The sequence below is a fragment of the Nycticebus coucang genome, chromosome 3 (genome assembly GCF_027406575.1).
Source record: "Nycticebus coucang isolate mNycCou1 chromosome 3, mNycCou1.pri, whole genome shotgun sequence".
NCBI classification, from domain to species: domain Eukaryota; kingdom Metazoa; phylum Chordata; class Mammalia; order Primates; family Lorisidae; genus Nycticebus; species Nycticebus coucang.
In genome coordinates, this window is record NC_069782.1 from 156,097,299 (window position 1) to 156,124,848 (window position 27,550).

At 47.1% G+C, this 27,550-nt stretch overlaps 1 protein-coding gene across 10 annotated transcripts in view; it reads left to right on the plus strand.

Annotated features, from left to right (window-relative positions):
* Positions 1–27,550, plus strand: part of PTPRE (protein tyrosine phosphatase receptor type E) — a 158,750-nt gene that overhangs the window by 67,601 nt on the left and 63,599 nt on the right. For 2 of the 10 annotated variants that reach the window (XR_008378881.1, XR_008378882.1), the window contains exon 1: positions 10,183–10,314. The exons of 1 other annotated variant lie outside the window; for it this stretch is intronic. Coding sequence is in view for 3 of the 9 variants with exons in the window: in XM_053584631.1 (XP_053440606.1) it covers positions 10,262–10,314 (53 nt within the window). In the remaining 6 variants the exon portion in view is untranslated. Of the gene's footprint in view, positions 1–4,941; positions 4,965–9,799; positions 9,957–10,182; positions 10,315–20,832; positions 20,942–27,550 lie in introns of those variants that run through there. 7 more of the 10 variants (XM_053584628.1, XM_053584630.1, XM_053584639.1 and 4 more) reach the window with 6 other exon arrangements.

The window sequence follows — 27,550 nt, forward strand, 5'->3', positions numbered from 1 at the left end:
CCAGCCACTCAACACGGCAGGTGCTGCCCACGGGAATGCTCACTTAGGAGAATTTAGGCCAAGGGTGTGTATAAGAGATGTTTTGCTTTTGTCTGACCGAGTTTGGAAACACTGACCAACTCAGTCCATCTCAAAAGTAATTTTAATTTTTCTCTTAAATGGAACGGTTCCAATGGACTGATTCCAAACTCCGTGACAATAACTTTGCTGGGCCCTTCCCTATCTTGTGAGTGATCAGGACCAAACCCAGCAGCCCACCACTTCCCGTGGACGCTGGCTGCCTGACCTCGCCTGCCCCTGTCTGCCCCTCCCCGCGCTTCCCAGGGGTGGATTTCCCCTGTTCCTTCCAGGCCTTGCTAGGCTTGCCCTGCCCCCACTCGCTGGAAGCAGAGAGGCTCTGGGGACACACCAGCCAGTGCTCCAGCTCTGCCAGGCTACTCACCAAAGACCACTTCTCCCCACAGGAGCTATGTGACCACACTGGGCCTTTATGGATCTTTTTGGAGCACAGAACACAGTGATGACCTCCCTAGGGTTGGAGGGGATTTTAAGGAATTGTCTGGCATCATTGTAGCACCCCAAAGAATGCCTTTTTTGGTCCATTCCTGCCCTGAAGGGATTAATGCTTCATTGAGGGGAGAGAAACAGCCAAAAGAAACCCCAAGCAAACAAACATAAATTACAACATGCAGTGCCTTCCGCAGGTCCCTAGCCAGGATGGGCTCAGCAGCACTGGGTGAGCATCCGGGCTGCCCCTTCCTCACTCCGTGACACTGCTCGAGGTACTCCCCAAGCCTCAGTGTCCTCATCTTTAAAATCCATCTCGTTTTGCCACCTAGGATAGGCGTGAGATGTAGGAGAGGTCCCATAAGCAGCTGAGGAGCCACGACCTTGCCCCTCCTTCCCCTTACTGGAGATCGGGCCATTCAAATTAAGAACAGGAAGCTTTCTAGCCGGTGGGAGGATGTTGCGCAAACGCCTCAGTGACCTTGCTTTTCATATCTGTCCACACAGATCTGCCCCAACCCTCATTTTTTTTTTTATGTGCTTCTTTCACATTTTCAGGCATTTTGCTCAATATTGCAGTAGCCCATCTGCATCAGGGCCTCGGGCTATAGGAGTTGTCCCTTGGGAATTGTTCGCTTTAAAGAATGTCATGGTGCTTTTGCTATAATTCTTTACTTAGAGAAACCAATAAAACACATGATCTATTTGTAGTACCCATTATTTGGTGTATTCTTGCTTTATTTAAAAAAAAGTTAAAAGTTTAATTTCCACTCCTAGCTTCTCCTCTTCCTTGGCCCCAGACAATACCACAAATCATTCTTTCCAGAATCTTCCCTGGTTCTTTGGGGGAAGGGAAAGGGATGGACTCTTATAATAAATTAATCCTACCATGATTCCCAAATGATCGACTCTTACCCAAAGCCCAAGCCCTTGCAGCTCCCTGCTAATGGCTGCATCACTCTGGGCCCCACTGAGTTCCTTTATATTACTCAGCAGATGGCCTCCCTGGTGTTTTACACAGCTTCCCAAGTACATGCCCTGGCATTATGTACCATATCTTTTACATTTTATTTACAATTGTTGATTGTTAGTTTCTATACAGTTAAATCATATTAACTTTTTATATTGTGACGTAAACTCACATATTAGCTCTAGTAGCTTCTTGTGGTTTCTTTGGGATTGTCTATGTAGACTATTATGTCATCTGAGAATTCAATATATATTTTTTAATTTTCCAATTCCTGTGCTTTTAAATCTTTTTCTTGCCTTATTACATTGACTAAGATTTCTAGCACAATGTTAAATATGAGCAGATATTCTTGCTTTGCAGCAGTATTGGGGAGAAATAGTCTTCCTACCATTAGAATAATTTTAGCTATATGTTTGCCCAATTAGATTTAAAATGCCTTAAAGTCGCAAGAACTATTTCTTCTGCTTATTTGGCTTCAAAGATACTTTACAGGTTGACTTTTTAATTTGTAACAATGCAAACATTTACAGTAATGTCTCAGGATATAAAATCCATGTAGACAAATATGTAGCTTTTGTACATGCCAATAATGGCCAAGATGAGAAGCTAATCAAAGACACAATACCCTTCACAATAGCCTCAAAGAAAAATGAAATACCTAGGAATATACCTAAAAAAGAGGTGAAGGACCTCTATAAAGAAAATTACAAAACCCTAAGAAAAGAAATAATAGACGATCTTAACAAATGGAAGAACATACCTTGCTCATGGCTGGGAAGAATCAACATTGTCAAAATGTCTATTCTTCCCAAAGCAATCTACAGATTCAATGCAATCTCCATTAAAATACCAGCATTGCACTTTCAAGATTTGGAAAAAATAATTCTTCATTTTGTATGAAACCAGAAAATAACCTATATAGCTAAAGTAATTCTTAGTAATAAAAACAAAGCTGGGACCATCAGCCTACCAGACTTAAGGCTGTACTACAAGGCCATAGTGATCAAAACAGCATGGTACTGGCACAAAAATAGAGATATAGACACAGAGCCTAATAAAAACCCATGAGATGAAACCACCTATCTTACAGCCACCTTATCTTCGATAAACCAAACAAGAACATACACTGGGGGAAAGAATCCCTATTCAGTAAATGGTGCTGGGAGAATTGGATAACCACATGTAAAATATTGAAAATGGACCTGCACCTTTCTCCACTCACTAAAATTGACTCAAAATGTATAAAAGATCTAAATCTAAGGCATGAAACAATAAAAATCCTCAAAGGAACTGTGGGGAAAATACTTGAAGTTATTGGTCTGGGGAAAGACTTTATGAAGAAGACTTCCATGGCAATTGCTACAATATAAATAAACAAGTGGGGCTTAATTAAACTGAAAAGCTTCTGTACAGCTAAGGAGACAACAACCAAAGCAAATAGACAACCATCAGAATGGGAAAAGATATTTGCATGTTATCAATCGAACAAAAGCTTGATAGCTAGAATCTACAGAGAACTCAAATTAATCAACAAATAAGAGCCAACAATCCCTTATTTCAATGGGCAAGTGAGATGACTAGAACCTTCTCTACAGAAGATAGATGAATGGGTAACAAACATGAAAAAATGTTCATCGTCACTATTTATCAGAGAAATGCGAATCAAAACTGCCCTGAGATACCATCTAACCCCAGCAAGAATGGCCCACACCACAAAGTCTCAAAGCTGCAGATACTGGTGTGAATGCGGAGAGAAGGGAATGCTTTTACACTGCAGGTGGGACTGAAAGTAGTACAACTTTTTTTGGAAGGAAGTATGGAGAATCCTCAAAGAACTCAAACTTGACCTCCCATTTGATCCTGCAATCCCATTACTGGGCATCTATCCAGAGGTGGGGGAAAACATTTTATTATAAGGACACTTGCACTAGACTGTTTATTGCAGCTCAATTTACAATTGCCAAATTGTGGAAACAACCTAAATGCCCACCAACCCAGGAATGGATTAACAAGCTGTGATATATGTATACCATGCAATACTATTCAGCCATTACAAAAGATGGAGACTTACAGCCTTTGTATTAACCTGGATGCAAGTGGAACACATTCTTCTTAGTAAAGCATCACAAGAATGGAGAAGCAAGAATCCAATGTACTCAATTCTGATATGAGGACAGTTGATGCTAGTACATGGTGGGGAGTGAAGGAATGGGGGAGTGGAAATAGGGAAGGAGGGAGGCAGTGGAGGGGTCATGGTATGTGACACACCTCTTGGGGGCGGAACATAATTATAAGAGGAACTTTACCTAACAAATGCAAGCAGTGTAACCTGGTTCTTTGTACCCTCAATGATTCCCCAACAATAAAAAAAAGAATACAAAAATTTATAACAACTTGTTATAATTGTGTGCTGTAGAGTCTTGATTTGATCTGATTTCAGATATCTACCCTTGCCAGAACAAAGATAGCAAGTTGTCAGTTTTGGTGGAAATTGTCGTGTACTACATTAGGTATTTAAAAATGATGGCGAGCACAAAAGGGTTCCACTCCTTAGTGGGGCAGGTGTTCAGTGTCAGCCTCATAGCCCTCATGCTTGGCTGCTGCTCTGGCCACATATACAAGAACTCAGGAATGGGCAAACAAACACAGTTTTCGGTCCACACAATGAAATATCATTCAGCCATACAGAAAGAATGAAGTCCTGGGACGTGCTCCCCTGTGGATAAACGTCAGAAACATAACACTAAGTGAAAGAAGCTGGTCACTAAAGACTACCTTTTTTTGAGCCCGTGTATACAAGATGTCTAGGATAAGCAAACATGTAGAGACAGAGAGAAGATTGGGATTGCCAGGGGTTGGACGGAGGATGGGCCTGGGGAACTGATGAGCTAATGGGCAGGGGGCTGCTTTTTGATGAAAATGTTTTGATATTAGACTAGAGTGATGGCTGTGAGCTGTGTGAGTGTACTAGAAACCACCCAATTGCTTAAACAGGTGAATTATATCTCCATAAAGCTATTTTTAAAAAAGAACGTGAAAGCTAAATGAATGGGCATGATCATGCTGGATATTGTTTAAGCTGGACAGCTGGGGCAAAGGGGCTACCCAGGGCCAGATTGTAAAGGGCCGTGTCTGGGGAGGATGGGCTGAGGGGCCTGTTTCAGGAAAAAGAGTCTCTTGCCCCAGGGCCACCGCAGGGCAGCCGACTGACAGAATGTCATCGGCACTGGGGTGGCAGCCCCACTCCCCATCAGCTGACAGGGAGGTTACAGGAGAGTTTGGGGTAGGGCCCTATTGAAAGCTGATGACTGCAGCAAAGAGAAGGAATCATCTAGATAAAAAGGCATCCAGGAGACCCTAAACAGTGGAGCAAAATGTGTATTCAAGACGCGGCTGCAGTCAGCTAACTCCTCTTAACCAGAAAACTAACTCTTCCTTTTTTTGTTTTCTTCTTTCTTTTTCAGACTATAGCCTTCGTTTTCCCTTGGTGAGTATAAAATTTTTTAAAAAATTATTTCTGATATTAACTAAAAAACTGTGTGTGATTTAATGATTAGAGGAGCATTATTTTCTTGAGAAAGAAGGCCACGTGGTTAGCGTGTTATATGTGAATTTTACGCCTTAACCTGCTCGAACAGGCTCATACCGTACTTCTTGTCGTACAGCTTGTTTAGAATGTGGCTCAGCTGCTTTACCCTGCACTGTACAGTCCAGAACACAGTTTTCACATGTTTCCTTTCACTGGCTTGTCCTTACCTCTAGGAGGGCCTTGCCTGATCTCAGTGGCTCACATTTAATGACTGTTGGGGAGCATGTGGGCACATAATTGCATTGATGGTAATTGCCTCTTAAATTGATCCAATGTGGAGAAAACTGCTGAAAGGAGCTTTTCTGAATTGCACTTTTAGTAGAAACTACATCTGTGTCACAGCATTCTGTGCCTTTGGGGACCAGGCTATGGCAGAATTACATGGCCTTGCTGTCCTTAGGAAAGGAAAACCTTAAATAATACAGCCTTTTTGTAATCCATTTAATCAACTTAGTGCTGCTAACTTTCCTAAAGAAGTTGAGGGAGATAAAATCCTATGGGCTTTTGGACGATTTGCGGCCTGTGGGCAGGTGTATGTGGATCCTCTCTACACGCACTTGGCTCCGGCCAGCACCACCATGCTGCAACTGGGGAGCTGTACCCCCTAAATGCACAACGTTGTTTGAAATGCATTGACTTGTTCTGCAATTATTTTAACATCAAGAGATCGATTATTTTGCCTTTCCTGGCCCTCTTTTAAGCAGGGTGTTCTTGGTGGCTTAAGTGCATGCATTTGACTTGGTGTGATCGTGCACATTTGATAGCGTGGAGCATTTCTTTCTATCTCAGTAACCAATAGTAAATGTCATTAGCAATTTATCAAGCTAGCAAGAAGGGAAGCCTTCACGTGCTGCCCACTAAGCGGGTTTTGTTGTCCACTGGCCTTTGCCCCCTTCACTCTCCACACACCCAGTGCTGCCTTTGGCCTCTTCTAAGATCTCCTGGCCTCTTGCCAAGTCGTCTTGCTGCCTGTCAGAGCATCAGCACCTCATTGCTGAGTGAACCAGAGACAGGTGCTTCTGGGGCTCCTCCACCTCCCCAGCCTTGTCCCAGCAGGAGGCTCAGAGAGAGGGGCCTGCCTGCAGGTAACTGGACATCTGTCGGGGAGCTGACTCCCTCTGTCTCCCAGATCCCACCCTCACAACCTGGCTTTGAGCAGCCCCTTCCCTTCTTGGTCCCACCCTGTGCCCCCATTTCAGTAGGAAAGTAAATTTACTTTAGGGAGATGCTGAGTTCCTAGATTAATAGTGCTTCCGATTTTGAGACTCTTTTTCTTTGACAAGAGGAAAGGCTCGGAAACGTGAGCCTAGCATCCGCGCCACCTTACCGGTTGCCTTTGTTTGGAGCCTGCCCGCTGGGCCACCAGGGGAGCATATCAGATCCATCTCTCAGCCAGTGGCATTTTCTTTCTTTTTTTTTTTTTTATTAAATCAAAGCTGTGTACATTAATGTGATCATGGGGCACCATACACTGGTTTCATAGACCGTTTGACACATTTTCATCACACTGGTTAACATAGCCTTCCTGGCATTTTCTTAGTTATTGTGCTAAGACATTTACATTACTAAGTTTCACATGTACCCTTGTAAGATGCACCACAGGTGTAATCCCACCAATCCTCCTCCCTCTGCCCACCTCCCCCCTCCCTACCCTCCCTTTCCCCCTTCCCCCTATTGTGTCATAATTGCTAAGTCATGGAAAAAGCCCAAGTGCCCATCGATCTATGAATGGATTAATAAATTGTGGTACATGTACACCATGGAATATTATGCAGCCTTAAAGAAAGATGGAGACTTTACCTCTTTCATGTTTACGTGGATGGAGCTGGAACATATTCTTCTTAGTAAAGTATCTCAAGAATGGAAGAAAAAATATCCAATGTACTCAGCCCTACTATGAAACTAATTTATGGCTTTCACATGAAAGCTATAACCCAGTTATAACCAGTAGCATTTTCATTGCTAAATGTTTGAGACTTGTTCCAGAGCTTCAAGAGTTAGACTAATAGCAGAAACTTCTTTCTAACTTGTGGGGTTAGAAATACACTTCTGAATCAGTTAGAACTAAACTGATTTAAATAATAAATAGTTCACCTTGGGCAAGGCAGGTAAGCTCCCTGAGGTTGGGGGCTGTGCGGCAGTCACCCCACAGCCAGCAGGCACACCTGGTGGGCAGGCTGCAGCAGAGCCCCCTCAACTCTTGCGGGAGGGAACACTCCAACCTATGCAAGCCACCTTTTCTCTCCTCTGTTCAGTACTTCCTGGGAGTCTTGTGACATTTAGGTAAGATGACCCAAGGTAAGACCTCTGCTACTCTCATTAATATAATCACAGAATTGTTGAAACTATTTCTAAACTTTAAAGAAGGCATTTCCCTGAGTTGTAACATGTGTACTGCTACGCTAATACATGGGAGAAGGAGTTCCTTTTACTGGTAATAAGCCCTGATATTATACTTTTAAAACCTCTATATTAATATTTCACTTCCAGAAATGAGTCTTTTTCCCTGTTAAATTAGATTATGAGGGGTCTTTTAAGCAAAGCCATTCATTGTGATTTTTTTTTCTTGTTCTTTGCATTTAACAACAGATCTGTGAAAGTAGCACTGTAGTTGATGTCAGTGATTAAATATGACCAAAGTTCTTTCAAATGGAAATACTTGAAGTTCTTTTGGTCTTGGTTATATGGTATTTAATGCAATGGAATTTCAGAATTAAGAATTTATAAAAGACACACAATTAAGGTTTAAATATTTTCGCCGGACTCCTCAAGGGCATATATCATTACACCTAAGGGTGCCCACTAGTAAGTAAAATTAAATGATGTTGAAACGTTCTTGTTTCACTTGGTTCATGGAAACACCCAAGGAATAAAAGAAAACCAAATTAAAGTGCTACTATCAAGTCACAATGATTTTGCATTTTAAAATGTACTGAGAATATCCGTTCACTGCTGGGTCTTCAGGGATCTCGTCTTCCTCCTCTACCACTTCTACCAACTGTAATGTTTTCTTATGACTCGTTTCTCTTTTTTTGATGTGACCTCCATGGCAGAAAAAAGATTTGTAAGTTCTAAAGTTCGGGGGCTCAGTCTGTGCTCTGAGCGGGGGGCTCAGTCTGTGCTCTGAGCGGGGGGCTCGGTCTGTGCTCTGAGCGGGGGGCTCAGTCTGTGCTCTGAGCAGGGGGCTCAGTCTGTGCTCTGAGGGGGGACCTCAGTCTGTGCTCTGAGCAGGGGGCTCGGTGTGTGCTCTGAGCAGGGGCTCGGTCTGTGCTCTGAGCTGGGGCTCAGTCTGTGCTCTGAGCAGGGGGCTCAGTCTGTGCTCTGAGCAGGGGCTCGGTCTGTGCTCTGAGCTGGGGCTCAGTCTGTGCTCTGAGCGGGGGGCTCAGTCTGTGCTCTGAGCGGGGGGCTCGGTCTGTGCTCTGAGAGGGGGGCTCGGTCTGTGCTCTGAGAGGGGGGCTCAGTCTATGCTCTGAGCAGGGGCTCAGTGTGTGCTCTGAGCAGGGGGCTCGGTGTGTGCTCTGAGCTGGGGCTCAGTCTGTGCTCTGAGCAGGGGGCTCAGTCTGTGCTCTGAGCGGGGGGCTCAGTCTGTGCTCTGAGCCGGGGGCTCAGTGTGTGCTCTGAGCGGGGTCTTGGTCTGTGCTCTGAGCTGGGGGCTCAGTGTGTGCTCTGAGCGGGGGGCTTGGTCTGTGCTCTGAGCGGGGGGCTTGGTCTGTGCTCTGAGCCGGGGGCTCAATGTGTGCTCTGAGCGGGGGGCTCGGTGTGTGCTCTGAGCTGGGGCTCAGTCTGTGCTCTGAGCTGGGGCTCAGTCTGTGCTCTGAGCGAGGAGCTCAGTCTGTGCTCTGAGAGGGGGGCTCAGTCTGCGCTCTGAGCAGGGGGCTCGGTGTGTGCTCTGAGCTGGGGCTCAGTCTGTGCTCTGAGCAGGGGCTCAGTCTGTGCTCTGAGCGAGGAGCTCAGTCTGTGCTCTGAGAGGGGGGCTCAGTCTGCGCTCTGAGCAGGGGGCTCGGTGTGTGCTCTGAGCAGAGGGCTCAGTCTGTGCTCTGAGCTGGGGCTCAGTCTGTGCTCTGAGCAGGGGCTCAGTCTGTGCTCTGAGCGAGGAGCTCAGTCTGTGCTCTGAGAGGGGGGCTCAGTCTGCGCTCTGAGCAGGGGGCTCAATGTGTGCCCTGAGGGGGGACCTCAGTCTGTGCTCTGAGCAGGGGCTCACTTTATGCTGAGCAGGCTTCTCCGTTGCATTGGCAGAGTGACGAGTTGGTGGTACAGCTGGAGCTATTTGCTCTGTGCTGGCCGTGTGCATTGCAGAAAGGAAAGAGCATCCTGATGTATGTAGCTCAGGAAAAATTAAACTTTCTAACATACGTGATTCCTTTTCCTCCCTTGGCCTTGTGTGGATGTTTCATGAGCGTCAGTACATTCCGTGCGTTCTCTACCCAAGCAGCAGTGTCTCCCGACAGGAGAACTGACTCTCCCAGTGCGTGAAATCAGAAGCTTTGCCTCTGGATCTGATGGTGACAAGCAGATTATCCCAGTGTGTGAAGTCAGAAGCTTTGCCTCTGGATCTGATGGTGACAAGCAGATTATCCCCCATGTATTTCCATTCCCATTCCACGAGCTGCCTCCCAGGAAAGTTTCAACATTCTTCCAAGAAGTACCTTCTAAAAGAGTCCACTAGGTAATCATTCGTCACAGAGCAAAGGCATGGGTGTTAATCAGTCACCATTTCCACTTGGGCTAGGAAATAGGAACATGCATTTCCTATATAAACTCCTGTCTCATCACGGAGGTCGCGGCAGACCCGCTGGTGGAATTCTTGGAGAAATTCTTTTCAGCTGACAGGGAAGCATGGCGTCTCCCCGGGCAGAATGGCTTTCCAGCGTCATCCCAGTGGCAAAAGAGGTAAAGGGGAACCTTTTTTGTTACCTTGGGTTTATGTCATGGTTGCCTGTAATATAATTTTTAAAATATCTGAACATTAGGCTAAAGAGTATTAAATGAAGACTTGGCAAGCACCTCCGTTAACTTTGTCCTGGTCTGTGTAGGAAATCTGGGATTTATGGCCCCGGAAACCAATTCTGATCCACCATAGCTCAGCTAGTAATGCGCCGGGCACGGCAGAGGGAGACTGTTTTGTTGTAGCTGGTGGGCTGTCAGATGGCAGGCAGTCAACGGTGGGGTTCACCTTCTCAGAAAAACAGTCTCTAATGATCGTTGAGGTCCAAGGCTGGCTGGATGACATAGGAAAATTCCACCCATCGTAAGTTGGACATTTTCTATTTTTATATTCAGAACTGCTCTCTTAATTTTCCTTAACAGCTAGACTTGTGAAGTGGCATTTTAATTAAAAGTGACACTAAGAGAGTGTGAGGAACCTGGGCCATGGGATGATGAGATGGTCTTGAGGGGAGCTGGACTGGACATTGAGCCTGGAAGGTTTTCCTGACTGTAGAAATAGGTGCCCGTGTCAGCTGCAGCTGCCCAAGGGGTAGCATCATTCACAATAGGGAAAATAAGGCGGGCAGTTTATAAGCCCTTTGGGTGTGTGAGTTACAGAGAGAGGTCTCAGCCACGATGTCAGGAGGAGGTCTGGTGCCCAGGTGCAGGGAACAGGGTGGGCCAATCCCACCTGACATCAGGTCACCCTCACCTGCAGCTCCATCCTGGGGGTGCCCTTTGTGAATCAGGACACAGAGCAACAGGAGATAAGATCACATGCTGCTTGAAAATTGCAACTGGCAGTGACTTTGTAAAACTGCTTGAGATGCTGCAAAGTTTGGTGTAAAGTATTTAACATGTTAGGAAGGGAAGGCTCTGTGGAAGTGCTGATTAAAATTGTGTGGCACACTGGGGCACATTGGGCTCTCCACCTGTTTTCTCCTTGTTTTGCATAGAAATGCATAGAAATGCGTATAGACAAATGCCCCAAGACTGGATTTATGTTTATTTTATAATAAGGGCTGATTGAATTCTAAACTTTTTTGAAACAGAGTTTCACTATGTTGCCCTTGGTAGAGTGCCGTGGCATCACAGCTCACAGCAAACCAACTTCAAACTCTTAGGCTTAAGGGATTCTCTTGCCTCAGCCTCCCAAGTAGCTGGGACTACAGGCACCCACCACAACGCCCCCCTATTTTGTCGTTGTTGTCATTATTGTTTAGCAGGCCTGGGCCGGGTTCTAATCCACCAGCTCCAGTGCATGTGGCCGGCACCCTAACCACTGAGCTATAAGGGCCAGGCCAGAATTCTAAACTTTTAAAATATATGTTGATAGTATTTAACTGATTCCAAACAACTCTGCTGAGACTGCTCAGTTGCGTGTATTAGAAATGGTGCAGGTTTCCTGCTCGAGCTCTATCCATATACTAAAACTACACATATTACATCTAATACATATTTACAGACTCATGTTACCATGTTCCTGCTAAGAAATGATGTTTTTAATACATGTTTGTGGAAATTATTTGGAAAAACGGGATTTGATCTATTTCCTGTTTTGCTGGGCTTAAATGCTTTATTCTTAAAACATAAATTGCATTTATTACAAGATACATGTATATAGGGTACTTTACAATTTACAAGGCATGCTCAAATTTACTACTTCCTTTGAGTCTCGTAAATACCCCAGGGACAGTCCAGGTGTGCACTGTCACGTCCAGCTTAGGGATAAGGAAACAGAGATGTAGGCAGGCTGCTGGAGAGGTGAGTTGGGGGCCAGAGCAAAAGGAAGCAGCAGGGTCCTCGAGTGTACCCACAAACTCACACAACGCTCCTCTCCAGCAGACAAGCCAGCCAGCTCTCGTTAGCATCGCCAAAGGTGAGGTTCAGACCTGCCAAAAAAGAAATTTCCATTGTGAAAAATATTATTTTACAGTTATGCAAGTGACAGAGAACATTAACAAATAAGACTATTTCCTGTAGATTCTGCAAACAGTTTGCTGATAGATAATTACATTTTGGAACACTTTAATAATCCTGGAGTTGATCTTGGCCAAACTTCCCAGCCATTTCTGCATGTTATCTGCTGACTAAATCCAGCTCTCTATAATCTTTTTTTACAGGCCGGCCAGGTTTCCTCTCAGCACGGCCAATAGTTGGTCTGTTTACTCACAGAGGGTTTATCAGGTGTCTCCTGCAGACTCATCCTCGGGCAAGGTCTTGAAACAGGAGGTGGTGCTCCCTAGTTTAGACGTCAGGAAATCTTGCTTGTAAGGCCAAGACTTGAGTTCTTTCTCTAGCGAGCGTAAATATGTGCTTTGCTCAGGATCATAGAAAAAGGTTTGGGTAGAAATAGTTTAGTTCTCGAAAGCTGAATGGCTCAGACTTGGGCCTTCACCACCTTGAGTCACATGTTCTTTGTCCAAAACGTAAAGAGCTGGGTGAGAATTTCTTCAAGATCTGGTCAAGGCACAAAGGGTTATGATTTAGGGTGATGCTTATCTGCATTTGGAGCTAACAGCATAAGTCCCTGAAAAGTAGCCGGTGCCGTGTGCCAGCTGTGACTGCACATCACGACGTGAACATTTTGTAATCTCTGCTTAGAAGCGGCGGCCCTGTCCTGTGGGGCTGACTCACCCCCACCTCATCTGTGTTGCTCTCTCATGCTCTCCAAAACAAGTGGAAAGAAAAAAACGGGAGAATTTTATTAGTGGAAAATTCTTATTTGAAAGACCATCATTTCCTTTTCATAATGTTGCTTATATTCAGGAAGTAAAAGCTGGGAATCCGTGGGCTTTGATTTTTAAACCCTGGCAGAAATGTTAGTTAGTAAAACAAAGGTGTTTTTCCCACTGTTCTGAGATCCGTTCTGGCAGTGGCTCTGGGGGCCGTGTGATGGTTTATGTCACTTGAAGATGTGATTCATCAGGAAGGCAGATCGCTTCATCCCATCAGAAACCATGGAAACCCCAACCCCATGCTCCTCCCGTTAGGGGGGGTCTCAACAGAGGACAGACTGGAAGGTGCGTGTCACCAAGATGAAGTTAGAGATCCCCAGTGCACGCAATTTGAGCAAGATCAAATTCAGAGGCAACACTATTTTCAAAACCTATTTTTGGCTTCCTTCCAATTTGAAGCCAACGCCGACATTCTGTTTTGCTGTTTCCTGTTGTAGGCGGATTGATTTAATTTTTAATGAGTGATTCACTACCCATGGCTGTATGTTTTCCTCCTGTTGAGCTGAGAATGAAGTCGTGTTTCCTTTTAAAAATTCTTTTTGATATAAACTGAGTAATGTGGCACTCAGTGTTTGAGACAAGGGGACACAGTCATGCCACTTAAGAGAAGGCATTAAACCTGCCCAGGCGCATGAGAAACCTCAGTGATGACATCATAGAAACCTCAGTGATGACATCATAGAAACCTCAGTGATGACATCATAAGACTGTCGTGCTCTCTAGAAAAGCAGCCCTGTCTCATTCAGCATCCAAAAACATTTCTTTTTACAGAAATGTTTTCAAAAGTTGTGTAATTTTTTCAAGAGGCAGTACAAAACCAGTCCATTTGGGGCAGCCGTGTGGCAGGTTCCCTCATGGGAAGCCAGCGACACAATCTGTTGCCCCACAGTGCAGCTGGGGCTGCCTGCCTGCCCATGCTGGCCACTCCCAGTGGTCTGGGTTCACTCAGCTGGCCTCTGGCAATCCCCTCTGATTGAAAATTTACATTACAAACATCTAACTTATATACAACTTATGAAGGGAGGTACGAACATCTGACTTACAGACAACTTGCACTTATGATCAGAAGCTACAACAGGTAATAGGTGAATGTACCTGTTTTGACCTATATACAAATCCAACTTAAAAGCAAACCTACAGAACCTATTTTGTTCTTAACCCGGGGACCGACTGCCTATAGCACCACAGGGGCTTGCAGCTGCCAGAGCTGTTCAGCTCCTGCCTTGGCCCCATTCTCACCAAACTATTTTCTCTCCTTGGCCCTTTACGATGGCTCTTGCAGGAAGGATCTGAAGTGCCGGCCACCCCTCATCACAGTGAGGCCTTCCAGCCTGACCTGAGCCCAGCCGAGTGAGACCATCAGACAAGTGGTCAAATTCGTACCATCCCATAGCACCTCTGGTCCCCTGGCATCAGAGTTTACTGAGTGGTACCCGAGAGCTCTGACATCCGTGAGGATGGCAGACACAGCCTGCAAAGCTGTCCAGAGACCAGGTGGGGGCACAAGTCGGAAACAGTAAAGGAAAACGCAGGGCAGCTGGACGACTCAGTGAAATGGGCGTGGAAAAGCATCAGGATCAGAAAGGGAGCAGAGGACTAGCCAGCGGGGTTGGGGGCAGGAGCCTGAGGGTCTGTCCTCTCTAGCTGTGTGGCTGTCAACAAGTCATCACCTTCTAAGGACACTGGTCCAGTGGGCAACCGGACCACCTCTGCAAGCCCATAGGATTCTGTCCCTCAGAAGAAATGGAAAAGTTCTAGCACAGAATTTTATAGCACAAAACGTGGTCTCTGTTAGAGGTGAGGACACTAAAAAGTATAAGAGACAGTAGCTGGGGTTTGCTTTCCTTGGGGATAATCTGCTGTTAACCTGGCATCTCAGGCCTGGGTTCAGGGCTTCCCTGAGCTGAGCGTCCCTAGGGAGAAGACACCTGCCCAGGGCGGCTGCCCACCTGCTCTCCCTGGTCTGCTGCAGCTCAGGAAACACCTGTGCACCCGCAGGGCCAGACCGCAGGCCTGGGACAGCCACCCAGGCTGTTCCCTATGCTGATGTCCCTGCATCAGAAATCTAGACACTGCCCCCAGAAAACCAGCAGCTGCGTCTGACGTGGGCGTATTGCATCAGCGATCCCAATACCTGGTTAGAAGTCCAAGTACATGGTTAGAAAACTGAGTACCAAGTAACAAATCCAAAACCTCTTCAGAAACCCAAATTCCTGGTCAGAAAGCCCCACATCCAGGCCTTCAGGAAGGGAGTCCTCATTTTTCACCTGGCTCCTGCTTTCTGTTTTATCCATCATTCAGATAATGTGGGACACATAACTGGAAACCACTACCCGGTTGGTTGATGAGGCTCCCAGGCCTGAGGTGACCAGCGTGGGGCCAGGGTCTCCACTCCTAGGATGGCAGGAGTGAGCGTGTTGTCTCTGAGCCCCCGGCTTGCCAGCACCCAGGGCTCTCAGGTGTCCTTCGCGAGGCCAATAGATGAGTGAGTGAGAGGACAGCTGGCGGGGAGCCCAGTGGGAGGTCAGTTCCCTTCTTCATTCTCGGCAGTGCCTGGGGCAGCTCTTAGCCTGCACATAACACCCAGGGGGGCTCTTTCCAAACCCGGGGAGAAGAGCGTTTTCCTGTCTTCTCAATACTTCTCTGAAGCTGTCATAGTGGGGTCCTTGACTCCTGTTCAATGTCACATTCCCTCGGGCTCCGGGATACTCTCAGGCCTCCACTTGGCAGGGGGAGAGCAGGCATCGGGCCTGACCCAACCCAGCAGGGCCTGGGCTAGTGGCCCTGCAGGGAGCAAAGGCGGTATCAGTGCTGGTGGGGCCAGGAGTGAACCAGTAAACCCACAGTGGGGGGCAGAAGGTGGGGACCAGGTGCATCTCATTCCTGACACGTGACCCATCACCCCACTGGACCTTATCCACAAAACACACATTCAGAGATAATGACTATGATGCATTTCCAGACAGCAGGTGCAGGCTGTAAGCCCTTCTGAGTGAGGGCCTGAGGGACTGCTCTGGTGTCACAGTCCTGGAGCCAGTGCTGGGACGAGACATGGTGGTCAGAGCTGGGAGCGCTCCATGGAGGTCAGAGTGGGGAGTGCTCACCCCGGTAGTCAGAGCTGTGAGCACTCCATGGGGGTCATAGTGGGGAGTGCTTACCCCCAGCAGTCAGAGTGGGGAGCACGTCACGGGGGTCAGAGTGGGGAGTGCTCACCCCTGGTAGAGCAGGGCACACCCCATGGGGCGGTCAGGGTGGGGAATGTTCACCTCCAGTAGTCAAAGCAGGGAGCACTCCACGGAGGTCAGAGTGGGGAGTTCTCACTCCCAAAGTCAGAGCAGGGATCATTCCATGGGGGTCAGAGTGGAGAGTGTTCACCCCCAGCAGCCAGAGCGGGGAGCATTCCATGGGTGTCAGAGTGGGGAGTGCTCACCCACAGCAGTCAGATCAGGGAGCACTCCATGGAGGTCAGAGTGGAGAATGCTCACACCCAGTAGAGCAGGGAGCACTCCATGGGTGTCAGAGTGAGGAGTGCTCACCCCCAACAGTCAGAGAGGGGAGCACTCCACAGGTGTCAGAGTGGGGAGTACTCACCCCATGGGGTGTCACAGTCAGTGGGGAGTGCTCACCCTGTGTGGGGGGTCACAGTAGGGAGTGCTGACCCCAGGTAGTCAGAATAAGGAGAGCTCACCCCATGGAGGTCACAGTGGGAAGTATCACTTCGTGGGGATCAGAACGGGTGGTTTCAGAAAGACTTTCTCCTCCAGGGAAGAGTGGTTCGTTCATAGCAAGAATGCCAAATCAACTCTCCCTGAGCCCATTGTTAGTTTCTGGAAAGGCCTTTCCTGCCCACTGCATCCAATGCTCCTGACCCAGCTCCCAACCCCCAGCCCCAGGTTATTTCTGCCTCGACGTTTTACTTTCTGCCCGCTCTTGGGAGCTGTGGTGTTTATCCCCGTCCTCCCCCACGGGAATGTAGGCCCTAAGGGACAGGGATCTTGTGTCTCCTCCTCACACAGAGGCACTCACAGAATTTTAGGTGGATGCGTGAATGAAGTCTAACACTGTACATGGCTTTATGTCCTTTTGGGGGCAGGCATAACTAAGTTGATGAGATCGGCTAACATCCCCAGGTGACTCCGGCAATCCTCAGCGATGCTCTGCGTCCCACGCTGGACTGGCTTCTGTCATTTCTGTCACTGCTGTGGCTGTTTGCTCTATGCTGTGGCCATGCGGGCAGATGTCAGATGGGCAACCTGCTGCTTGTGCTTGCTCTGCCTGAAACAGGAGGAGCCTCGCCCTGGGTCTGCCTGGCCCCTGCTGCACGAGGCCTGCGCGTTTCAGTTCCGTTTGAGTTTCTTTACAGTGGCAGTTCTGTGCCCTCTAACCCCCATCCCCGGGATTCCTGAGTGCTAAGGGATGTGTCCACCAATCAAAGCCACCTGCTAGCATTGAACTTCTGTTCTTGAAAAGGGATCTGGGCTTGGTGCCCGTAGCTAAGTGGTTAGGGCACTGGCCACATGCACCAGGGCTGGCGGGTTCGAACCTGGCCTGAGCCTGCTGAACAACAATGACAACTACAACAGCAACAACCAAAAATAGCCGGGCGTTGTGGTGGGCGCCTGTGGTCCCAGCTACTTGGGAGGCTGAAGCAAGAGAATTGAGTAAGCCCAAGAGTTTGAGGTTGCTGTGAGCTGTGACACCACAGCACTCTACCGTGGGCAACATAGTAAGACTCCATCTCAAAAAAAAAAGAACGAAAAAGAAAGAGAGAAAAGGACTCTGTTTTTAAATCAGCCACTTAAAGAGGTAGTCTAAGATGAGACCCTTGTGGTGGATAAATGTGTAGATGGAATACTCTAAGAACAACAAATCTGACAGCAGCTCCCTAGCCCATCAGGGCAGAGGGGTAGCAGCTGGCAAGAGAGTTCCCACTCCAGAGAGCCAGGGTGGCCCATTAATCAAAACCTGCCTGCGTCCCCCAGTTCCTGAGCTCTGAGTGTGCAGGAATTATGAACGGCACCAAGTACGCTCCTGAGATAAACCTGTGCCCTTGTCAGTGACCTTCCAGTGGGCCTTGCTACCTGGCCTTCTTGCTTTTCCTTAATCCATTTCCCTGGAGAGCCCAGTGCGCTTTCCTTTTTACTAAATATATTCAGAAGCCAAGCTGGGAGGAGGCAAGGAATGGCCCCCCTGGAGGAGCCTCTGCAACCAGAAGCTTTGGAGATACCACCAACATACAGAGTCACAGGAACCCAAGGAACAGGGCAAGAGAGTGTCTCAGGGATTCTAGAGATGATGGGACTCCCGGGGGAAGAGCAGTGAAAAGGTGGGACTCCAGCTGCAAAACTGCCAAAAGCTTACATGAAAATAGGTAAAGTTCTATGTTGCCAGGCAATTCAGAGGGTTTGATCTGCTAAGCAAAAACCAGGGTGAATTCTGAGTTCCCACATTGTGACACCAGATCAGTTTAGGCCAGTGTGATTGATTTTGTTGCACATTCATACCTTTTCAGCTAACTTTCTGGTATTTTCTTTTTGTTGCAGTTTGGCCAGGGCCGGGTTTGAACCCGCCACCCTCAGTATATGGGGCCGGCGCCTTACCCACTGAGCCACAGGTGCCGCCCATATTTTCTTTAGTCACCTTAGTCATTCATCTATTTTTCCCAAGACTTGGAAGGTAGGACCAGTGATTCCAGCAGCTTGATGTAGGAAGGAATAGTAGAGCTCCTAGGCACCCAGAGGAGTGTGTGGTTCGCCTGCCCTCTTGAACCTGGGAGTTGGGTCTGGCTGACACTCCTCATTGTTCAGTCCTGTGATGGGCCCACGGTCAGACTGCTAGTTTGCACCATGATAGGCTGGACTTGAACCTTGATCCATTTGACTTTTAAGTCTCTGCTGTTAGCATCTGAACTAGATGGAGCCGTTTTTCTCCATTCTGAAGCCAAGAAGGTTAGTTCACGGTGGCCCACCCCCAGGAAGGGAAATGCAGAAGGAGGTTGGCCAGAATGTGGGCATGGCCCACAGAAGACCAAGTTTGAAGCCAGCTCAGCTCTTACTGGGCTGTCTCTCAGCAACTGAGTCACATGCCTTCTAGGGCCTCCATTGAAAAGGTTTCAACAGCTTCCTGAGTTCTCTGCACCACAGCATTGCCCAGCCAGGACTTAGCTAATGGCTGGTGGTGGGGAGGTGGGGGGCTCAGAACTGGAGAGTATCTGAGGCTTTCTGTGAGTTCTTTAACAGTAAGCTGTCATAAGCACCCATGTGAAAACGTGTTTCCCAGTGATGCTGAAATATTTGATTAATTCTTCTGGACAGGATAGCAGGATGCTAAGGTAGGCAGTTGCTTGAAATTGTGGCAAATTCGCTGAGCATTAAAGAGAATTGTCAGGTTATGAACCTGATGATTCTCAGGTGCCTCACTTGGCCTTCAGTATGTGTCTATTGACATGCGAACACACCGCTCTACACATGCAAACACACCGCAAATCTCATACCCACTTGAACTAAGTGGATTTGACCTCTGTTTATACAATGTGTGTGTGTGTGTGTGTGTGTGTGTGTGTGTGTGTGTGTGTGTGAAAGAAGTAGGCTTCTCTGAGGCTCAGCAGGCCACCAGCCCACCTTTCCTGGCTGAGATGCCTGCCGTGGTCTCCAAGAGCCTCGTTTCTCTGGGAAGATTCATGCCGTGGGCATCTTGTTGCTGGGCATCAGTGTGATTCACTTTTCCCTTCAAGACTATGGCAGATCTCCTGTGTGGATGTACAGCAGGGAATGATGTCTAATTATTTGGAAGGGAGAAGGATTTTCTAAGAAGGACCTGCAATGTCAGAAGCTTCTGTTGCCTGGCAACATACCTATTTTCACCAAAGGCAGTTTAAAGGGTGCAAGATACCCATTCATACAAAAAGAGGTTAAGGGGGAGATCTTAAAACCTGCCCTGTCCAAATCATTATTCCCGCCATAGAAAATAAACCCTTAAGAGAGGATTTGGGCCAGAGGCTGGTTGCATGTTGCTCCAGTGGATAGGGTAAGGAGGTGGTGGTACCTCCATTTTTCCCAAGTCATATTAACTATTGAGTTAAAGTTTGGTCTAATTGCTCATTTCTAATATTAGAATCTCCAACGTGAGAATCCCCTTCAAAATGTACACTTCTGCAGGTTCCTGGTTTCTCTGCCTAGGGCACCACACTGTGGAACCCAGGCCAGCCAGCCGTTCCTGCCCAGGTAGCATCCCTCCGGCCTTCCAGCCTCAGCCCTCGGCCTGTTTAGGTTAGCAGCTGAGCTCATGGAAACGCCTCTTTCCAATGAAGGAGGAGGCCGGGAGCTGCCCAAACCATGCAAACAGAGCTCACTCAGGCTCTGCACTCACAGAAGCAGGGCTGGTGAGTCCTGGCTGTTGGAAGTTCCTAAAATGCCACAACTCACTTCCTTCTGAAGTGCGTGTCACAGAAATGCACCTGGTCAGCCTTAACATTCTTTTCTTTCTTTTTTTTTTTTTTCATGGTTTCAGGGCACTTTTATTATTACCTTATTTAAACTTTCCATGAACTATTTTCCCCATAGTCAGAGACATAAAAAAGGAACATGGAGAAGATAGTACAGTCTGATAAGTTTGAAAAGTGTTTCATGTCACAGAACCTCATCTTTTTGCCTGTTAAAACTAAAAATAGAGCATAACTAAATTCAACTATTATGTAAGTTATTCATCTTAGACTTAATTACAACTTATTACACATGTATCAAAAGATATTAGAAGTTGTGGAGGGAGCTTGGGAGGTTTTTTTTATTTCTAAAACAACAAACCTTTTCAGTATCGAGCCAGACAAATCTTTAACAATTTCATGATTAAAAAAAAAAAAAAGGAAAGGAAAAAGAAAGAAAAGAAAAGAACTGAGAACATATAAAGCAAAACCCTCAAACAAACAAATGGGGGAGGGGAGGAGACCACAATGTGACAGTCAACCTAATTCAGACTCAGGCTGACAATGAATTTGCACCAACTTGGATTCAACATTTCGCTTGAAGTTTGTCTTCAGTAAATTACCTGCCTTTTCCAAACAGCAGCCTGTGAAGTCCAGCCCAGGTGGCTGACACCCTAGCCAGGAGCCACAGCAGCTCTCAGGAGCATGTGCAGCAGAGCTAAGGCCCTAAGCACCTAGCACACGATACAATGATGAAGTCCAGGAGCTCCCAAGGGAGACCCCTTTTCAAGGTAATTTCCGCTCCCCTCAGCTGGTGCGGGGCTGTAGGGCATCGACTTCCCTCCCACACCTGGACTCCTGGGCGGGAACCTGAGCACCAGCATCCTTGAGCTCAAGTGCAGTTCCAAACTGGGATAATCTGTTATTTTGGAAGACTGGAAGTAGAATTAGTAATATTCATATATATTTTTAAGACAGAGTTCACAGGTTAGAGACCTCAGGAATTATATAAGGGTATACCTATATAGTATTGTATGCGTGTACAAGTTACAAATAAAAGATAAGCCAGGAGACACACAAATGGGGGAAGTAAGCATATTCTAAAAGTAAATATAGCAAAAGTTCGATTAATGTGAACTCCCAGTCATAAAAATGTGTAGTTTCTCATTTCTAGCTACTTACTTTTCTCCTACATTTCTAAAGTTGTTGATAATAGCAATGAATCTCTCCTTGGATTGCTTAATCAAGGACTATGAAATTCATGTATTTGCAATGTTCCTTTTTTTAAAAAAAATCTTGCTGCACCTGTCACATTTACATGTGTGTGCACGGACATTTCCATTTGTCCCCACTGTGTGAGGAGCTGAGAGTTCGATTGACTAAGTTTTATAGCCAGTACCACGTGATACAAATGGTTTGATTTAAGCGTCTGGCGTGACTGCAGTGGGAAGCGGTGGCACGCACAGCAGCAGTACCACAACATCGCCATGGCAACCGGTGGAAATAATGGTCCCCTTCGGGAATAAGAGAGATCTCAAATCCTGTTGCAGTCAGTAGCGCTGGCTGTCTGCAGTAGAGATGGTTTTCAGTGATTGTTTCAGAAATTCCTTATCAACAGAAAATGAATGGGAAGGGGAGTTTTCAGAAAAGAAATGGATTTGCAGACAACTTGTGTGATAATCTAAATCATCCAGCACAGACCGGCAGAGGTCGGGGAGGCTGAAGCCGCAGCTCCGAGGGCGTTCCATCCCCCGGTCACAGCCTGGTCACTGTCCCCTGCAGCTCCCACAGAACACATCTCTGGGAATGTTGCTGAAGCGTGCTGCCATCTTTTAGAGCCTTTTTGTTCCTGTTTGGATTATTTTTGTTTATCAGAGGCAGAAATAATAGTGAACTGGAAGACGTGGGGTATAGAAATATCTAGCACAGCCCAGGGCACAGAGAAAGTACTTAGTAAACAGTGCCTCAAATCAAATTCTTGGGAGGAAATTAAAGTGACTAGCTGGGACTGCTCATAGAAATTGTAATTGTCTTCCTAAAAAAAGCAGGGCCGTCACAGCAAACCATTCTCCCCACCCAGCGTGCCACCTTGGTGCACGTATGTCCCTGTTCTTCAGAAAGATTTGAAATCGCGTTACAGCCACCAGCCCAATGAGTCCACGTTTGTAGTGCCCACAGTGCTCACTGAGTCTCTGGGAAGGACACTTCTTTATGAAGTCGCCCTATTCAGTGGTTGGCCCCACAGAAAGTGACATGAAGACAGTGTGTAAGAAAAAGGTTCGCTTTGTCACAGGAGAACCAGCTGAGACGAGGCAGCTGCAGGAGCTTCAGCTGTTCAGATAGCAGAATAAAGAGTAAAACTTGAGAGTACATTTCCCTTTTTGTTTTAGGAAGTAACTATTGCAAGAAAAAAAAAAGTATTTTTGATAGGAGAAGTTCTCTCTCCAGCTGTACCAGGCCTGAATGAGCATTGCTCTTTAAACTGAAAAAGGGGGAAACTGGGAGTTGTGGTTCCTCGGGGGTGAAGTTTCAGTTATGGGCGTCCACCTGCCTGTCCTCACTGACGCTTGCATACACTTAAAACTTGTTACGAGGGTAGACCTCGCTCATGTTCAATGTTCTTACTATGATCAAAAAAAACCCTCTAGCCCACACCTGAGGGAAGGTGCTAGTTTTCTGCCATTGATGGTATTGGGGTTCAGTTCAGTTCTCCTCTGACAGGCCTTGAACATGTGTCCATGATGACTTATTTGGAAACTAAATCTGAACTACAGGGGGAAATCACAACTCGCTGTTCTTCCCTCCTCCCCGTGGGCCTGGAATCCACCTTGTCCTGGAGTGGGATGCTCTGGCCTTTGGTTCCCGTCCCCGATCTGTGCAGGGCAGGACGCTGATCACCCAGCTGGGGCTGCCGCCTGCAGCCTGCACCGCTCCTGGCAGCTAGACCAGATTCCATGCCCCACTTCTTGCTGATGTATTTTAAACTTAAAAAAAATTTCACTACACTGCTATGAATTATAAATTTATCTTTGAGCATTTATTTCAACTAGAGATGAGTGGTCTCTCCTGTAAATGTTCTCCTGCTGGATTTTTGCTCTGGTTTCTGGTGACATAGCGTGACTGCCAGCAGCTGCCAGTCTTGGAAGGGAATTTACAAAGGGAAAACCCACGTTAAATAATGCTGAGCCTCTCGCACCAATAGCTGCTTGGAAATGTTGAGATTATCGGCCGACAAGACTCTGGGGCTGCAGACATGGGTTTGAATGAGTTGATCACATAGGGGCTGTGGGGCTCCGTAAGTATCCATGGATGCACAATACAGATGGGAAATGGGCTTTCCAGAATGTTCCTTCTGTTGCTGGCTTAGACTGCGAGAAAAATGCAATTTCCAACTGTTTTTAATTTAATATCAAATGTTGTACTCATTCATAATTGAGGAATGTCGCAACCATCAAGGCTGTGAGTGAGCTCACTCTCCTGGTTTGAAGACTGCAACATGTGTTAGGTGGTGGGCTAGCAGTTTGTGCAAATGGTTTCTGCCTGTTTTACGTCTTCCTACTTTATTAGATTTGTGATTTGACTGATACATAGTTTCTCTTTCACTTAAAATATAAGAATTAATTTTCTAAAAAAAAAGAATTAATATTCTTTAAGCAAAGAGAACGTGCTTAAAATTTTGGACATGCATCCTTCAACTGACATGAAAATGTTGAAGGCATTTTAGGAAACACTTGATATGAAGCTGCCTAACCAGTGATTTGAAATGTCACAACACGGAACTGGAGGGAGAGATTTTCTCTAGCTTGGTTCTCTCTCTCTCTTCTTCCCCCCAACTCTCTTTCTAGGCATACAGCTTATGTTTAAGAGTATATCCTACTGAATGAATAATAGCGCAGGTTTTCATAGCCACTGGGTATGTGATAAATGCTCAAATTGTTTGTAAATTGCTAATGCCACTCTGTGGGTAAGCTGGTACAGCTCAGCTCTGAAATGTTTTGATACTTACTTAGGTGAGAACAAGCTTCCTGCTGAGAACAAATATTAGCTTCCATTCCGTGTGGTGCTTCAGTTGAGTCCATTTATCTGAAACTCAGTCTCCTTCCTGCCAAGTGCAGGAGGCCCTGTGAACTCGTGCGTTTCTCTCTGGAGAAGAGTCATCCTTGGTACCATAAGAGTTCTGCAAAGCCTCGCTCATCAGTATGCAGACACCTCCCACTGAGCTCAGTAGGTGATGGTGTCAGGGCCCTGAGGCTGCTGCCGTGGGGCACTTGTCCTCTGCACTCAGAGCTGTGGACGGTGGGGAGTCTCTGAATTCTGAGCCTCCACGTAAAGCATCATGAGTGGAATCTCCAGTTTAAATATCTGCTGTATTTTGTTCATGCTAAGAAAGAATATTTGACAATTCCATGTCAGAGAGCTTGTCGTGTTTTATCTGTAACGTGAAAGGGCTTCCCTCTGTTCAATTCAGGTCCCATCCCAACTGCTCTGTGTAAAGAGAAGTCTGTGTGTGTGTGTGTGTCTCTGTGGGACGGCACACAGAGGCCAGCGAGGGAATGATATTATGGAGATGCCAAGTTCTTAAGGAGCATTTGGTTTTAAAATCACCTTTGGGCTGAGCGGCTTGGTTGTTGTCCGTGTGCTGAAGAGAGGCCCGAGGCAGGTAAATTGTGGGCACAGCTAGGGTGCCTGGACTTTCTATGCTTGGTATTTGATCCTAATCATGCTCTTGGTGGATTGGAGCATTTTGTAATATTTCACTCCTTTTTGGTGGTGATTTAAATCCTCTTACTCTCAGAATCGCTTCTTGGGGGCCTTTTTGGTGCTGTGTAGTTTACTCACTCCCCCAGGCCCCGGAGGCGCCTCCTGCTTCTGAGCCCCAGGCAGGGCCCAGATCCTGGTGCCCAGGTGGGGCTAGCACCTATGAGGGCCTGGTCCCTGAGGAATCTCCTCCTAGAGGCAAACTAAGGACTGTGCCCTCCCTTTCCTAACCCTGGGGACCCTGCACGGGGTGCTAGAATGTTCTGGAAGGTAAAATATGTGGAAGTTCTTAGTATCGGCAACACCCAGGACACTAAGCTGCACAAGCATGAGGAAGCTCGGTGTCCACCTCCAACCAAGTCCAGGGCTCTTGAGAGTCCGAGGGCTGTGCTCTGCCCCTGGTCTCTCCTCTTTCCCGACCCGGTGGCGGCAGCAGGGGGCCATGGCAGGGCTGCTCTCTTCTGATCTGTGTAGGCTGGAGGGCAAACACCTGCACTGCCTCAGGAGCTGTGGGGCCAGGTAGAGTTGTGAGCCCCTGGGCAACCACAGTCCCAGCCACCGCCTCTGCCGATGTGTGCGCTGATGGAGGCGCTGAGCTGTCCTGAGAGGGTGCGTGCTTGGCTAGCCCTGCACTGCCTGTCTGTCTGTTGCTGCTGTGACCTCCCAGTGCCAGGCGAAGTGGGGTGACAAGTGGGGGCCCATCAGGGTGCTGTGGATGAGGACAGAGTGTTTCCAAGGTGTTTGTGGAAGGTGACCACCTGCAGGAGATCTGTCCAGGGAATGGTGTGGGTGAGACAGTGCTCTTCAGGAGAAAGTCAGTACTGGGGTGCACCGGCTAATTCCAGAGGCCCTTTGGGTGGGAACTGAGGAGGGAAGGCCAGCTGAGTGTGGGTTAGCAGGAAAAGGGTGTCATCTCAGAAGCACCCATGTACCACAGGCCAGTACCTTCCTTGCAGGTTGTCCTCCCAGATCTTGGAGCCCTGTGGGGCTCAGGGCACTCAGGTGTTCAAGCAGTCCTGTTGCATGAATGGAAAAGAAGGGATGGATGGAGCCACATGAGTTCCCTTTGCCGTCACCAGGAGCCGTGTCTCACGTGGAGGGTGCTCTATCTCTCTGTAGCGTGCACAGCTACAGCAACCTGACGGGAGGATAATTTATCATTAAATAATTATGCTAATAATTCAGGAACTAGTAAACAAACCTGCATGGTGTGTAAGCGGCGTCTGCAGCTGGCGGCTGGTGTCACTATTCGTGGTCACTTACACACACAGCATCATTTTCCTCAGAACTCTTTCATCTGATCTGAGAGTCTGTGTTTACCTGATGAGCATGCCTCCGAGGGGAAAGTCCCCTGGAAGTCCAGGTGAGCCTCCAGCGAAGGGAATGGTGGTAACGATAGAAGCAAAAGTAGACATAAGCCTTGGGGGAAAGGCAGGTGCCAGTTCACAGGGAAAGCGCTGGACGGTCAGAACAATTGTGAAGGATGAAGTGAGACTAATGGAATGTGGGGACGGAGCTGTCAGCATAGTGGGTTAGCTATTGAGATGGAAAGGTTATTGATTTGGTGGAAGATCAAAATAAGCATAGCGTTCTTATTAGCCTCGCATTGATGCAGCGTTGGGGGGGGTTAACCTTTAAGGTTCTTTATTCACATTTCTATCTAAACATTTTGTAATGTATCGTTACAGTACATGGGATATTATTATTACTACCCCATATGAGGCATTGTTGGATTTTGTTATTAATATTATGTGTCGTTCATTGGAGATCTGAGTCACATATACGTCCGACCTAAAAACGGATCTCATCAGCAACCCGGGACCACCTGTACCAAAAGTGGGGCAAGCTTTGGCTCAGACACCAGGTTCAAATCCTAGATTGTGATTTCCTTGCTGTAAGACCTCGGGCGGTGCCTTGATCTCTGTGAGGTGGCACCTTCCTGGCTGGGTGAGTGAGGAGCAAGGAAATGCTTTTCGGAAACCACTCTGCGTCCTCCTGCCCGAGCAGGGCCCCGAGAGCACGGCCAGCGTTGCTGTTGGCTCTTTCCTTGTGTTCTCCTAATTACACTGGTAGTTGTCATTTTTTATTTCTTTGGAGGAAAAAATGTTTAAATTCAGCTGTGCTTTGGGAAAATGGACTTTTAATAATGTTTTCTGGTATATTAAAAAACATCAGCACTGTGATTTCTGGAGGCGTGCAGCCTAACCTATTTTGAAACCATGCTCTGTTACAGTCACCCTCGTCATAGTGTAAAGAAAAAGAAGGAGCAAAAGAGGAAGCAACTCAGTGTCAGTGAACAGTTGTTAAATATAAAATAATCTTGAGAAAATTAAAAGTGCACCACACTCCACCCATTTGTGGCAGCTCATGTGCGGACACCAGGCTCCGGGGCTCTGCCAGTGGTTTAAAATTAGAACTGAAGAAATGAGACCCCACTTAATTAGTATAAATGTTGCCGTGTAGCTCCTAATAATGAGTGTAATTTGCAAGACACGCTTACCATGTAATTTAGCACAAGGAGACCCACAGAATGCACCACTAGTATTTAATCAAGAGAAATGATTAATGCAGAAGAGGACAAAGCTCAGGGATTGGAAGCTTTGCAGGGGCTCCGTGGGTGCCCACCCCACCTGGTCCCAGCC